General features: G+C 45.9%; 1 protein-coding gene across 4 annotated transcripts in view; it reads right to left on the reverse strand.

Annotated features, from left to right (window-relative positions):
- Positions 1-1,805: 1,805 nt before the first annotated feature.
- POP1 (POP1 homolog, ribonuclease P/MRP subunit) overlaps positions 1,806-13,755 on the reverse strand; it is a 36,927-nt gene continuing 24,977 nt past the window's right edge. For all 4 annotated transcript variants that reach the window (XM_032858625.1, XM_032858628.1, XM_032858627.1 and 1 more), the window contains exons 12-16: positions 12,905-13,020; positions 10,644-10,835; positions 8,359-8,513; positions 3,466-3,807; positions 1,806-2,607 (exon numbers count right to left, since the gene is read on the reverse strand). In XM_032858625.1, coding sequence (XP_032714516.1) covers positions 1,950-2,607; positions 3,466-3,807; positions 8,359-8,513; positions 10,644-10,835; positions 12,905-13,020 — 1,463 coding nt within the window. In that variant the 3' untranslated portion in view covers positions 1,806-1,949. The remainder of the gene's footprint in view (positions 2,608-3,465; positions 3,808-8,358; positions 8,514-10,643; positions 10,836-12,904; positions 13,021-13,755) is intronic.

Consider the following 13,755-nt stretch of genomic DNA (forward strand, 5'->3'; position numbering starts at 1 on the left):
GGGGCTTGGCGACACTCGTGCGGTGTGAACCCGCGAGAGGAGAATGTGGACTGCAGCCCTCCCAAATCTGTTTGGCCATCACTTTCCAGGAGACAGTTCCAGGGACCAGCACTCCCATGAACCAATTTTGGGAAACGCGAGTCTATCCTTTCAGCACATAGTTCTTGGGCCTTCTGACACAAAGCAGAGTAAGTGTGCCCTGTCCTGTTGTGAGGGTAGGGCGGCAGGCCCCAGGCGGGGTGCTAGGCAGAAAGAGGTTAGGGGACTCGCGGCATGCTCAGGCTTCTGTCATCCAGTGAGCTGAGCCACAGATGGAGTGGCCTAGAGCCAAGAAAACCAACGAGGAATGGCCCAATAAGCACTCACAATTGAACACCAGGTGACATTTGAATTTATTCTGTTTACAGACACCACTAAGTCACACTGGTGTTTTTCTTTCTATTTATTTATTTATTTATTTTTGCAGTCTCATTTGGGTTGGACACAAATACATCCAGAGGCATGGTGAGAGGGAGACACATGGGACAGCTCAGTAGCCACTGGAACACCTGCTGTCTCTCCCCGCAGCCCATCTCCCCCAGAGACATTTCTAACGACTGCTACCGCAAAACCCAATACATTTACATGAAATAACGCCTAACTGTACATTTAAATTAAAAAACAAACCCCACTCGGGCTCTGCTAGAAATGGGGGGGCGGGATGACTAGGGTCTGAGGGTGTGAGACGCACAGGGTAACGAAATGTGAATGAGCACCCAGTTTCTCCACAAGTGATAAAAGCTATGACGGCACTCCTGTGTGGGACAGGACAAGACCTCTTTGACACCCTGCTCCATTGTCAGGTGGACATCGTGACTGCATGAGTGTCTAAAAGAGGCCGTCCTTTTAATCATCCCCTGTCAGAGAGGTAAGTACTGCATGGTACGGCCACGTTCCCCAAAGTGTGTCCCTAAAAACACTGGTCCTACAGAGTGCTCCTTGCAAAAGGAGTTTGGGAATCAAAAAGATTTAGAAAATACTGTAGGCTGTTATCTGCTTCCTGGAGAGGCACAATGCATATTATCACATGGAAGGTTCTAGAAATCCCTTAAAAAGAAATGCTTAGCTTCCTTTAACCCATAGTTTCCCAAATCAATGAAGTTAGAATCTTTTTTTTTTTTTTTTTTTTTTTAGATAACACACTTCATAGAACATATTTTGAGAAACCAGCCTCCATGGCTTTGAAAAATTTTTTGCAGAAACAAAAAGCACAGAAGAACCAAGTAACTTCTAGGATCATGTATTTGTTGGTCAACAGCAAAGGGCACAATGGGTCCTAAAGACCAGAGCCCCATTCTGATTCCACCCCAACCCCTCTGCCATACACCGAGCCTGCCTGAAAACAAGCAGCAATTTTCCACGGTTTCCTTCCACATGGTGTCGGGTGTTAGGCACGCTGATTCCAGGACGGACTCGAACATGGTCCAGATGAGGGAGCCCTATGTCATGCACAGAGGCCAAGTGTTTATAGCCTTTCCCTAGCCTGTAACAATCACACCATTAAACAACCACTGTTGCTTATCTCGTGTCTACAGGGCTTTTCAAATACACTTGACAGTCCTTTGTTCCTAATAAAAAAGGAACAAGAAAACATACAAGAGCATCTAATGATTTTCAGCAAGAAGGACACAGACCAAGAAATCAATACAAAAGCTTTCAGCTACCCTTGCCCCATACTCTTCAAGTGTTACAGCAAGGACGAGGAAAGATGGAAGCAATCCAGGAGATCACCATGAGATTACCGGAAGGATGTCTGCAGCCCTTCATCTGCATAATGCCTTATCTTTATTCTCATTTCCAAGGATTCGTGTGATATTTCGAAGCAGAGGGTGGCAAAAACAAAACTCTCCAACGGGGGACTTGGCAAACAAGCAGTTAGCCCGTCTCTGCTGCGGGGTGTCCACGGGCGCTCACACCTCCACGGCAATTCTCGCAAACCGATACTGCGGGGAGGCGGGCGCCCTCAGCAACACGAGCCCCCTCTCGGCTGCTGGCCGGGTGGACAGCATATCCAGCAAGCCCGTCAAGCTAACAAACCCCAGGGCTTCTCCGCCGCCGACGGCCATGGAGAAGTCTCCCTGCGTGACAAAGCCGAGGAGAACTCTGGAGCAGTGAGAAGTCACCCCCGGGAGGGGGCCTGACCACAGGCCCAGGGTCAGAGCTCGGTGTCCGGCTGCAGGGGGGCCCCCGGCCAGACCCTCAGGCTCAGCGGGCGCCTGTTTGTTCTGCCTCTTATCCACTTTCTTCCTCTCTTTCTGCTTCCGGATCTCGCTCTTGAAGGGGTCACTGTGCTTGGATTCCTGGGGCCCACAGTACAGCTGATCCCGACGGAGCCGGAGGAAGTCCTCCTCAGCGGGGACACAGATCATGGAGTGCGGCTCGGGGCTGCCCTTCCTCAGCAGGGCCAGGCTGACCCACACCAGCGCCCTGGGGAAGCGCTCCAGGAGGGGGAGGCAGGCCGCTCCGGTCGGTGCTGGCTGCCCGCTGCCCGGAGCCCGCCGGGCTGCCCGCCTGTCCCCGGAGCCGGGCCCACACCAGGTCGACAGCTGCTTCAGCCATTTCCTACTCCTACGTGAAGTGGGAGACACACGTTTGAGGAGATTTTGTTCGAGGAGAAAACATGCCGTCAGAAGACTGGGCACTGTTGGGAGTTAACTTGGTTTTTTTATACTCTATGTGGGGAAGGATCAAAATGGTAATTTCTTTAAAAATTGAAAACAGACATTAATACATTTGTGTCATATTTTTCTTCCTATGGGTCTACCATGTGTAGATGGACTAAAGGTTTAAGAAGCTAAAGGTAGAGAAAAATGAGACAGAATCTAAGGCTGAGAGAGACAGCTCTGAAATGAAGGAAGGACAGGAAATGAAGTTACTGTACAGAAAAGAAGTGCGAGGCAAGAGGGATGAGCACAGACCAGAGTGTCATGCAGCAGCCTCTCTGACAGGACGATGTTACAATGAGGGGACATGGAATCACTCCTAAACTCCGGTCATTCCAAAGGAACCAGAAGAAATGGAATTCGGGGATGTAAAGGGAAGAATGCTTACTCAGAGTTCACAGAGGGAACGTTCCTTGTTACCTCAGGGCACCCTCTGGTGCAAGGGGACTGCTTTGTCAGCAAAGACTAAATGAAATAGGTCACAGAAAACTGCCTTGGTTTATGTAGGTGGGTGATGATACTTTAAACCATCTGGGCACATTAGTATCGTGCCCCAAATCAGATGTGACTCAGCTGTATCCCCGAGCCCTCTGTGGGCTGGGTGACACAGGATTGGCTTGCCCCTCCGCCTCCGCCCCTACCCAGAGAGTCCAGATGTTCCCTAGGGCTTTGCATAAAGGGACAATGAGAACCTTTACAGCCAATAGCCTGGTCAGGAGAAAAGAGACCACGAAAACTGCATCCGGGGGTCATGGGCACTTACCGCAGAACGCAGAGGAGACTGCCGGTGGCATCCTGGCCTGCTACCCACTCGGTCCCCACCCGGGCTGGGCACTCTGTGTCCATGACTTCTCGGGGCTCACTGCAGCTGCTCGGAAATGTGCCCCCTTCGTCAGACCGCAGATCCGTGTTTTCAGGTGTGGGATCGCAAGGCAACTTGTCTCTCCTCGAGTCACTGTCCTCACCACTTGGAGAGGTGGCCACAGAGGATTCCTCTTGGGCCCGGACTCTTGACTCCCACTCCTGAGCTAACTGCTCCCAGGGACAGCAGAAAGGAGCCAGGGTGCCAAGCTTCACATAGTTGGGCCGTTTTGCAGGAGGGCGCCTAGTGAAAATCAAGGAGGAGAACCAATTTTTGAACAATTTAGGATCGGAACCACAAAAATAATTACGGCCATTGCACTACATCTCTACTTGAAAAACAAACCTAAGAAACAAAGTTTTCCAAGAAGTATGATAAAGATGACGACCAACTCTATTGGCTAAGTTTATTTGTTTCCTTTGGTTTTACTTTTAAAAGGTAATACATCCAGCAAAGCGGCCCCACGTGGCCGCCTCACAACTCCAGGGGGCGCCCTCCTGAAAAACCGCAAGTTCACAGTGTCCCTGGAGTCGTGCTGCAATGTCCCTGCGTGTGACAATGTTCTATGTTCCACGGGAACGGAAGGGGTGCTGGTGAGGTTTCTCCCCCACTCGACCTGTAGCTGGTGAAAAACGGCCCTGGGGGACTTGCCTCACTCGGGGACACTGAGGAGGAAATGAATGACCCAGCCACCCTCCAAGAGATCACGTCATTATCTGCTTTGTAATGCATCCTTTCCGAGACATTTTGTGGACCTATGTGCAGATATGTACCCTTTTCTTTCTGTTTTGCTACCCATTTTACACAGGTGGTGATATCCCAGACTCCGTATACTTCTTGATTAACTGTTTCCATCTCACAACATACCTTGGAGATCATTTCATATGAGTACACGAAGAGATCCCTCATTCTTTTGCAAAGCGCTGCCTATCTTACTCCTGGATTATACCCCAGCTGATGAGATAGCCCCCCACTGCAGGGCATTTTGGTATTTTCCAATCTTTGCTTCTAGAAACAATGCTGCAACGAATGACCTTGAACATGTCACACAAGCACAAGTATATCCGCAGGATAAGTTCCCGAATGAACTGCTAAAGCAAAGACAATGAGCATTTGCAATTTTGAGAGAGATTTCCAAGCTCACAGGGTGACAGCAATCAGCTTTTTTTAGCAATGGATGAAAGAAGAGCCTTTCAGCAATACCACAAGCTAATGAGAACCAGGACCCCGAGAGGCAGGGAGCAGCCGCACTGTTGGCCATTCTGGGCTGGAGGACTCTTAGGGAGTCCCAGACCCCATCCTTGGACTGACAGGGTCCTGTGGGACAGGCCCTGACTCTCCTTCCCTCACATGCTTCTTACTTTGTGCCATGCCCCAGGACCCCAGGTAGACAATGAACCTGCAGACTTAATCAGGGGTTCAGTTTGAGCCTCTGCTCTGCAGTTTGAACCAAATGTGTTCTGGCCTCCCAAGACGGGCAGCTGGTAAAAAACACTCCCATGGTACTTGCCTCCCCCGAAGACCTTTAAATGGAAATAAATGAGCTAGTAACAAAAAAAGAAAGAAAAGGTGAAAAACACTTAAAAGTAAACACTTTATACCGTTAAACAAAAAATTAAAACAATAAGATGTTACTTTTTCCACCCATCAGTTCTATCAATATTAGAAGTTGGTAATATCCTATGTTACTCGGAGGGAAAACAGCCACGCTCCTAACTACAGGTGAAATCCTAAATTAATACAAACGGCAATTGATGGATAGTACAAAAAAATCTGTGGGGTGTATATATTTTTTTTAAACCAGAAATCTTATTGATGGGATTCAGCCTAAGGTGTGTGCTTTCTTTCCCATCCAGCTCCTCTCCAGCGACCGTGGTTTCTTTCTTACATGCCATGGGCCTGGGGGGCAGGGGGGCAGATGATCCCCTGATGCCCCCAGACCACTTGTCTTCTCCTTCCTCCTCCAAGATCCCAGCTCCCCCGAAGCACACGCCCTCAGACAGACCATCCGCTCTCCCTCCTCAGCCAGGTCCTCCTCCAGCCGCCCACACACCCCCTCCCCCGCCATCTCGACTCTGGTCACTCAGCGGCTTTGGCACCTACCAAGATCAGCTCTAACACCCTGGGCTACCAGAAACTTCATGTCCTTATTTCCCATCTTTTACTTCACCTCAGACACCCACTCTCCTGGTGGCACTTAGGTTTTGTCACTGCTATCACCTGCTCCCCCTTAAAATCTCAATTTCAAGTATCTACCCTCAGAGCAATACCTCCCATTCCAGCCCATTTGCCCCTCCCCCACTATAACTCCTGAAGCGCTGGAACTTACTATTCCTCCACCATCTCCTCATAGCTCACCACCGTTCTTGCATGTCTTTTTGCTTTTTAAAGATTTTATTTATTTGACAGAGAGAGAGAAAGAGCGCACAAGCACGGGGAGCAGCAGAGGGAGGGGGAGAAGCAGCCGTGGGGCTCCATCCCAGGACCCTGAGATCATGACCTGAGCTGAAGGCAGGGGCCTAACCAGCTGAGCCACCCAGGCACCTTCACCTTCATCTCTTCTTAAGCTTCTTAAGCTTAAACTCTCCGGTTCATAGGAGAGTCATTCCCTTACAGGTACCCTCAACTCCCTCGACCTGGTAAAGCCCATCCTGGTTACATCCAACCCTCTAACTACCCCCACGCCAGCCCCGATCAACAAAACAGGGCTGGGGAAGAACACCCAGAAGCCCTGAATGGTCCTGCTGTAAACAAGTGCACGCCCTGACATTTCTCCAGTCAATTCTATCTTCTGCTCGTCCAGAAAACGGTCCCTATAGATTCCTCTCTCCTTGAATCTCCAACAGCCTCTCTCCCCTTCTTAGTCCTAACTGATAACCTCGCCTCTCTTTTCACTGAGAAGCCCATCATGATCAGGAGAGTTCTACCTATCTCTGGGCCAGAGTCTACCCTACCTAAATCTGCATTTGTATCTCAAAGTCAGCCTTCCAGCCAACTGAAATGAGCGATCTGAGCCTCTCTCTTCCCCACTCAAGGGCTTTGCTCTTGCAATGTCAGCCTCCCTCCCTCTGCTGGGTCCCTCCCCCACCAGCCTAGAAACATGTGCTTCCATCAAGAACATAAGCTCCACGGGGAAAGGCGCCAGTGCCTAGAAGGCATTTGACACATGGTAGGCTCTAAACAAATATATTAAATGAATGAATAAGTCAGACAAACAGGTAAAGATGCATATGGAAAGCTGTTCACAGAAGCGCAGAGCAAAAAATTAGAAATAAACTAAAGAGCCGCTGACAAATTACAGTTCAATATATGGGAGCCCTGGAGGTAACTGCTGAGTTCTATTTGGAGCAAGGATGGCAGATGATGACTCACATGCCAAGCCCGACCCACTGTCTGCTCCTCTATGACCCAGGAGCTAAAAATGGCTCTTATGTTTTGAAATGGTTAAAAAAAAAAAAAAAAAAAAAAAAAGACTATTTTATGGCACATGAAATTATATGAGATTCAAACTTGTGTGTCCATAAACAGAATGGGGCCGGCCCACAGCCATGCCCATTCCTTTATGTATCATCCGTGGTCATCCTTGTGCCACAAGGCAGAGCTGAGCTGAGTGGCTGCCATGGAAACCAAAGGGCCTGCAAAGCCGAAAATATTTATCATCCGGCCTTTTACAAAAAAAGTTTGCCGACACTTGGTTTAGAGTCACATTTATTGATACAGGAAAACTATCCATAATAGATTGCTAAGTAAAAAGTACAGGTTTTGAAATAGTATATATGCTATAATCCCATTTCAAGAAAATTTGTACCTAAGAAAAATCTGCATGGGTAAAGAAATCTAAAGGGTGAGAAATAAGTACTATTGTCAAATAGTACTTAACAAACACATAGAAGACTCTTACGTATTCTGGGAGGCACGAAATACATGATCACTGCCTTCAAAAGAGCCCGTAAGCCAGCAATCCAGGAAAGCACCCCTGTCTTTCCACTCATTCATTCACCTGTCACTTGACAAAGTCCGAACACCGAGCACTGCCTGCCTCTGTGGTTGGATGGTGAACAGGAAAGCACAATCATGGAGCTCATGGTCAAGGAACTACGCCATCCCACTACCTCTCCATTCATCAGTCAACAAAGACAGTTACTAAGGACACCATGCACCAGGCACTGGCTAGATGCCACTGACGCCACAACAAACAAGGCAGTCTCTGTGCTCCCGGGAGCCTGGAATGGAGGTGAGAGTCAGGCTCTAAAAGGTGGCATGCACTTCACAGTCTAAGAGTCGCAAACCCCTTCGCTGGCCAGTCCCCCAGGGAGAGAAAAGAAAGGAAAAAAATAAGGCTAGCTGGATAGATACCAACATGTAAAAATAGTTACTTATCTCTCTGGATGGAAGGAATACACCCGTTTACAAAGCACTTTTACACATTCCCGTAAGTTTCATTAAAATCTCATAAATACATATTACCTCTATAACTGGTTGTAAAAAAAAACAAATGTTATTTTGAGGGGACGGGCGTCTGAAATTCAGGCCCCCAGTTTAGGCACGCGCCAACATCAATGTAAGCAAATGACCGTGGGAAGGGTCTGTAACCTGGACAGGCCTATAAGAGCCACGTATAAGACGATCTCCTAACTTCGCTACATCTTGGTTATGTGAATTCGAGGAAAAGTCTATGAACACTCCACATTATGTAAGAGTTACTGAAGCCATTCTGAGCATTGCTGGCCAACATTGAGAAGGCCCTTCTCTTCCTTGCAAGATGTTAGGAAACTGGAGAAGCCGGTTTCTTACCTTTTGTACTTTTCGAGGAGGTTCTTGGCTTGCTCCTCGGCAAACACAACCCCCGCAGGGCAGTCTGGGAAATCTCCGGGGATGTCCGGTGACCTTTTGTACTGCGAATGCATCATGGACTCTTTTAACCCGCCAACTCTTGCCCCTCGATAGATCTAACAGAAATGTCAAAAATACCCTATTAATACACCACCCTACAGTAAAAGTAGTGCTTAATGTTTGTATGGAGAAAATGCAAAACCACCTAAATGCCCATCAAAAAGAGAATGGGTAAGTGTGGAATAATCCTACAACGGGTTATACACGAGCAAAAATGATGGAACAGCTTCATCAATCAACACAGAAAAAATATCAATGTTAAGTGAATATAGTAAGTTGCAAAAACATAAATGTGGTGAGGTATATTAAGTTTAAAAACATGTCAAAATATAGTTATTTTATGTGGGAATACAGAGCATACTTAAGAAAGCTATAAAAATAGGCAAGGTAGTGACAGACACTGAAAACAGGTAAAGTGATTCTTTTAGGAAGAGGATGGGAAATGGAGCTGGAGAGACTGCTTCCAATAATTCTGTAATGTTTCATTTCTTTTTTTTTTAAGATTTTATTTATTTGTCAGAGAGAGAGAGAACACAAACAGGGAGAGCAGCAGGCAGAGGAGAAGCAGGCTCCCCACCGGGCAAGGAGCCCGATTTAGGACTTGATCCCAGGACATGGGGATCATGACCTGAGTAAAAGGCAGATACTTAATAGACGGAGCCACCCAGGCGTCCCTGTAATGTTTTCTTAAGCTGCAGGATGGGTGAAGGGTCCATATGTATTATTTCAGCATCTATACTTTTTTGTATGCTTAAAACAGATCATAGTTTATAAATTAGAAGTGTTTTAAAATATTCCCCTTCTTTTTATTATTATTATTATTATTATTAGGATTTTATTTATTTGACAGAGCGAGAGAGAGTAAGAGAGTACAAGCAGGGGGAGCGGCAGGTAGAGGAAGAGGGAGAAGCAGGCTTCCTGCCAAGCAGGGAGCCTGATGCAGGGCTAGATCCCAGGACCCTAAGATCATGACCTGAGCCAAAGGCAGCCACTTAACCAACTAAGCCACCCAGATACCCCTACTATTATTTTTTATTAGGTAAGCTCTACACTCACTGTGAAGCTTGAACTCATGACCCCGAGATCAAGAGTTGCATGCCCTACCAACTGAGCCAGTCAGGAGCCCAAGAAATGAATCTTAAATGATTAACCGAATGTCTCTTGTACCAAGCATAATTGCTAAAATTAATTACCTATGTGATTCTAACAGTCTTATCTATTATACTCTCTGGTTCAAAGTAATATTTAAATTACCAAGAAGAGGGATGCCTGGGTGGCTCAGTCGTTAAGCATCTGCCTTCAGCTCAGGTCATGATCCCAAGGTCCTGGGATCGACCCACATTGGGCTCCCTGCTCAGTGGGGAGCCTGCTTCGCCCTCTGCCCCTCCCCCTGCTTGTGCACGCACGTTCTGTCACTCTCTCTAATAAATAAATAGAATCTTTAAAAAATAATAATAATAAATAAACTATTGAGAAGAAAAAAACACACTGGATTTTAATAAAGCTTTTAGCTGCAGCTAGTAGGAATACATGGTCAGCCCTTAAAACTAAAAAAGGTATTCTATACATCTATAAAAATTAGAAATTAAAAAAACTGCTTTTAAACTGTAATAAATAAAACACATAGAACAAGACAAAAAGCCACCTCAGGGGCACCTGGGTGGCTCAGTCGGTTAAGCATCTGCCTTTGGCTCAGGTCATGATCCCAGGCTCTTGGGACCAAGTCTCACGTCAGGTGCCCTGCCCAGTTTGTTACCACTACTATTCAAAAATCAGGACACTTCTGGGGCGCCTGGGTGGCTCAGTGGGTTAAGCCTCTGCCTTCGGCTCAGGTCACGATCTCAGAGTCCTGGGATCGAGCCCCGCATCGGGCTCTCTGCTCAGCGGGAAGCCTGCTCCCCACCCCCCGCCCCACCTGCCTCTCTGCCTACCTTGTGATCTCTGTCAAATAAAAATCAGGACACTTTCAAAATCTCAGAAATTCACACTATGTCAGCCCAACTCTTATTAATGACAACCCGGCTCTGGGGACATTATGAATTACCTTGGATCAGAATTATAGCTCCAAGGGTAGAAAAACAGCCCTCGATTTCTAAGTGGGGCATGCAGTGTGGAACACTTTCAGCATGTGGAATGGACTAGGAATGTATTTTACACTCTACAGTGGGAACGGAAAAAGAACTTACAAATGGAATCCAGAAAGCCATGCCCCAGCCTTTGGGGAGCAGGATGTCCCAGCCACTTCCCCAGCCTCGTCGGTCATCACCGGTCACCTTCCCTGGCTGCTGAATCAAAAGTATAGGTATCTTGGATTCCTGGGGACCTAGAACAAGCTGTGACCCGGGCACCAGCAATTCACTTCTTCTCCGGTTTAAATCCTAAAGCAGAAGAAAATCATTCAAGACAACACTGATTTTCTGGGAGATTCTACTGGCTCTCCTGATGAGCAGCTTTAGAAAGTTAAATGCTCTTTCAAAAAACAAGGGGAAAAAATGTTCTCAGTAAATAAATGGAAGCCATTTGAAATACATGGTATTCCTCCTACAATGATTTTCCTCTATACGAGTGTTTCAGTAGAAAATGCCAAATTATCTTAAATTTGAGCTACACTATACCAGATGATTCAAAGTTATATAATAACCCACATCCATTCTGCTAAACTCTTATGTCAGGATTAATTTTGTATTTGGATGTTCAGTCCTTACATTTACTTTGGTTAAGGTTCGTTGTCAGGAGGTTTAAAAAAAAAAAATGGTGGGTGATAGAAACAAACAAAAAAAAGGTACAAACAATAACTTCTCAAGGAGGGGCAAGTGGGCAAACACTCTGGGGCTCTTGAGAAATTTTCTCACCAGGTCTTAAAGATTTAAAAGAGAAGATGCTATAAATTATTTGTTATGTGGACTGTAGGGAGTGGTGCACAACAGCCCCTCAGACTTGTCTTGCCAGCTGTAAAAATAGATGAACGGGCAGGAGAGAGGCCTAGCACCCACAGGACAGACTACGTAAGAGACCGCCGCCACGCAGCCAAGTCTGCCTCCTACCTCACGGATGCTCCTTGATCATGACCAAGTCCTGAGTATCCTTCTCACCTCTGGGCTGAGTTTCTACTACCATCTCTACATGGTGTTGATTCTAAAATATCCATCTCCTAGCCCCAGCTTTTCCTCCTGGGATCAAAACCTGTCTCCTGGGCATCTACTCTGATGGCGAAGTCCTGAGGACCTTCCAACTCAAGTCTATCCAGGACTGAATTCATCCCCCTACTGCATCCGCTCTCCTCCTGTGTTCCCCACCTGGCTGGGGGACTGACTCACTCACTCATTCATTCATCCATTCACATGTCTGCTCTTCATTCATTGACTCATCCATTCAAATGTTTACTGAGTATATTTTATGTGACAAACACTCTTCTAGAACTTGGGAATACAGCAGTGATAAATCAGGCTCTGGGTCTCTTTTACCTGAAGTACTGAATTCAAGCTAGACTCTTAGGAGCTAATTTACATGTCTCCTCCTCTCCCACTTACAGCCACCCAATCAACGACTGTGTTTTGTCTTCAACCCCAGCCCCTCCACTCCATCCACACGGTGTCGATTCAGTCCCCGCCTCATGTCTTCAATTAAGGACTATTTGCAGGGTCTCTTAAGGCCATCCAACCACAAGCCCTCTCTACAGCTCCTCTGCCCGAACCCCCATTCCTATTCTAATCTACCTTCCACAGTGTTGCCGGGTGAAATCCGATCACATCACGGCCCAGCTTCAAACCATCAGTGACGCCCTATGTCCTTTGCCCAAATCCTTTAAATACTTCAAGGTCTCTTGTGCTCTGAACCCTTTTTACTTCTTCATCTCCTGCCCCACCCTCAACTCCAAGCTACTGACTCACTTAGAGATTCCTGAACACATCATCCTGGGCCCCTTGCACATGCTGGTCTCACTTCCAGCAGCCTTGTCTCCTGGCCCCCAAGAAGTCTGGTTTAATTCTGTCCACCCACCTAAGGGTCAGGTCAAACACCAGCTCCCCCATCCGGGAAGCTTTTCCCAACTTCCCTAGTCTGGGCTTAGTACCCCTTCTTTGGGCTTCCTTTGACCCTGTACTTCCTTAAACATATCCTAGCCATCTAGCTCATCAATCTGCTACAATCCCTGATCTGGGTAAGAGCTCAATCACTGTGAGATTAATAAGGGAAAAAGAAAATAAAAGAAAAACATATATTTAAATCGTGGAATTATCATTTCAAGAAAAAGTCTTCATGGTAAATTTTTCTTGAGATTATTCTTCTCTAAGAACAGAAAAAAATCATAAGCAAGGCATCAATAAATTGAAAATAAAAGGCTATCTATGAGATTCTCTAAAGGATGAAATAACTTTTACGGCATCTTGAGTGAGGAATTTCAACCTGTCTTTAGGACTTGACCAACAATCCTTACACCATTAGTTACCTGATCCGAGATTTTATTCTCTGTGACATTCTTACAGATAGCTTGGTTCCAAATAAAGCTATGCGCACAGTCCACAGGCACACCCTCCAGAAGCAGCTGTCTAACTTTCTCATTATCTAAGAGGGAAAAGAAAGAGCCTTCAAACTACATCCTTTAGATCAACGAAGTCAAACTCTAAACATTGCTGGTTGACCTTCTGTTACAAGAAAATATTTTGTAGGTGCTGACTTAACTTCCCTAGAAGAATTTACTTGACTAGAAATTAAGCTACTCCTATAGTTGGTTTCATAAAAGAGCAAAGGCTCCTAAACTTATTTTTTTGACATGTATTTTTAATGTATAAGATATAAAGATCACATTCAGGTAAATGACTGCCTAATCCCACATTTAAAATAACCAAATTCTAGGAACCCCTGCACAGGTGAACAATTTCTTTATAACACGCTAGGACAGTACAAGCCATATTTTAACTGTTTATTTAAGGGCTCTTTATAACATTCCTGGCCCGACAGCTGTGAGCCAATAGATACCAGCTTTTTCTTCTGCTCTATTATTTCAAGTCTCTTATAATCCTTTTCCATTGAACTGAATATTTATTCCTCCTGTAAAACATGTTTTTCTCATTCCTTTAAAATGAGCCTATTTTCTGTGAAACGTATCGTTTCATCCCTTTAAAGAAACTGAACCATGCCAAATAGTACTCCAGTGGGAAAAAAAGGAGAAACTTTTTCAATTAGAAACACATATACTCATAGAAGAGATTTCCCACATGAAGTCATTGAACCACTAGGGGGAAAAAAATCTTCCAACTCTCTTTTGTTGGACTGAAAAATTAAAAGAAAGAAAAAAAG

This window comes from Lontra canadensis, unplaced genomic scaffold, assembly GCF_010015895.1.
Source record: "Lontra canadensis isolate GAN:19392208 unplaced genomic scaffold, GSC_riverotter_1.0 scaffold15, whole genome shotgun sequence".
Lineage (NCBI taxonomy): Eukaryota > Metazoa > Chordata > Mammalia > Carnivora > Mustelidae > Lontra > Lontra canadensis.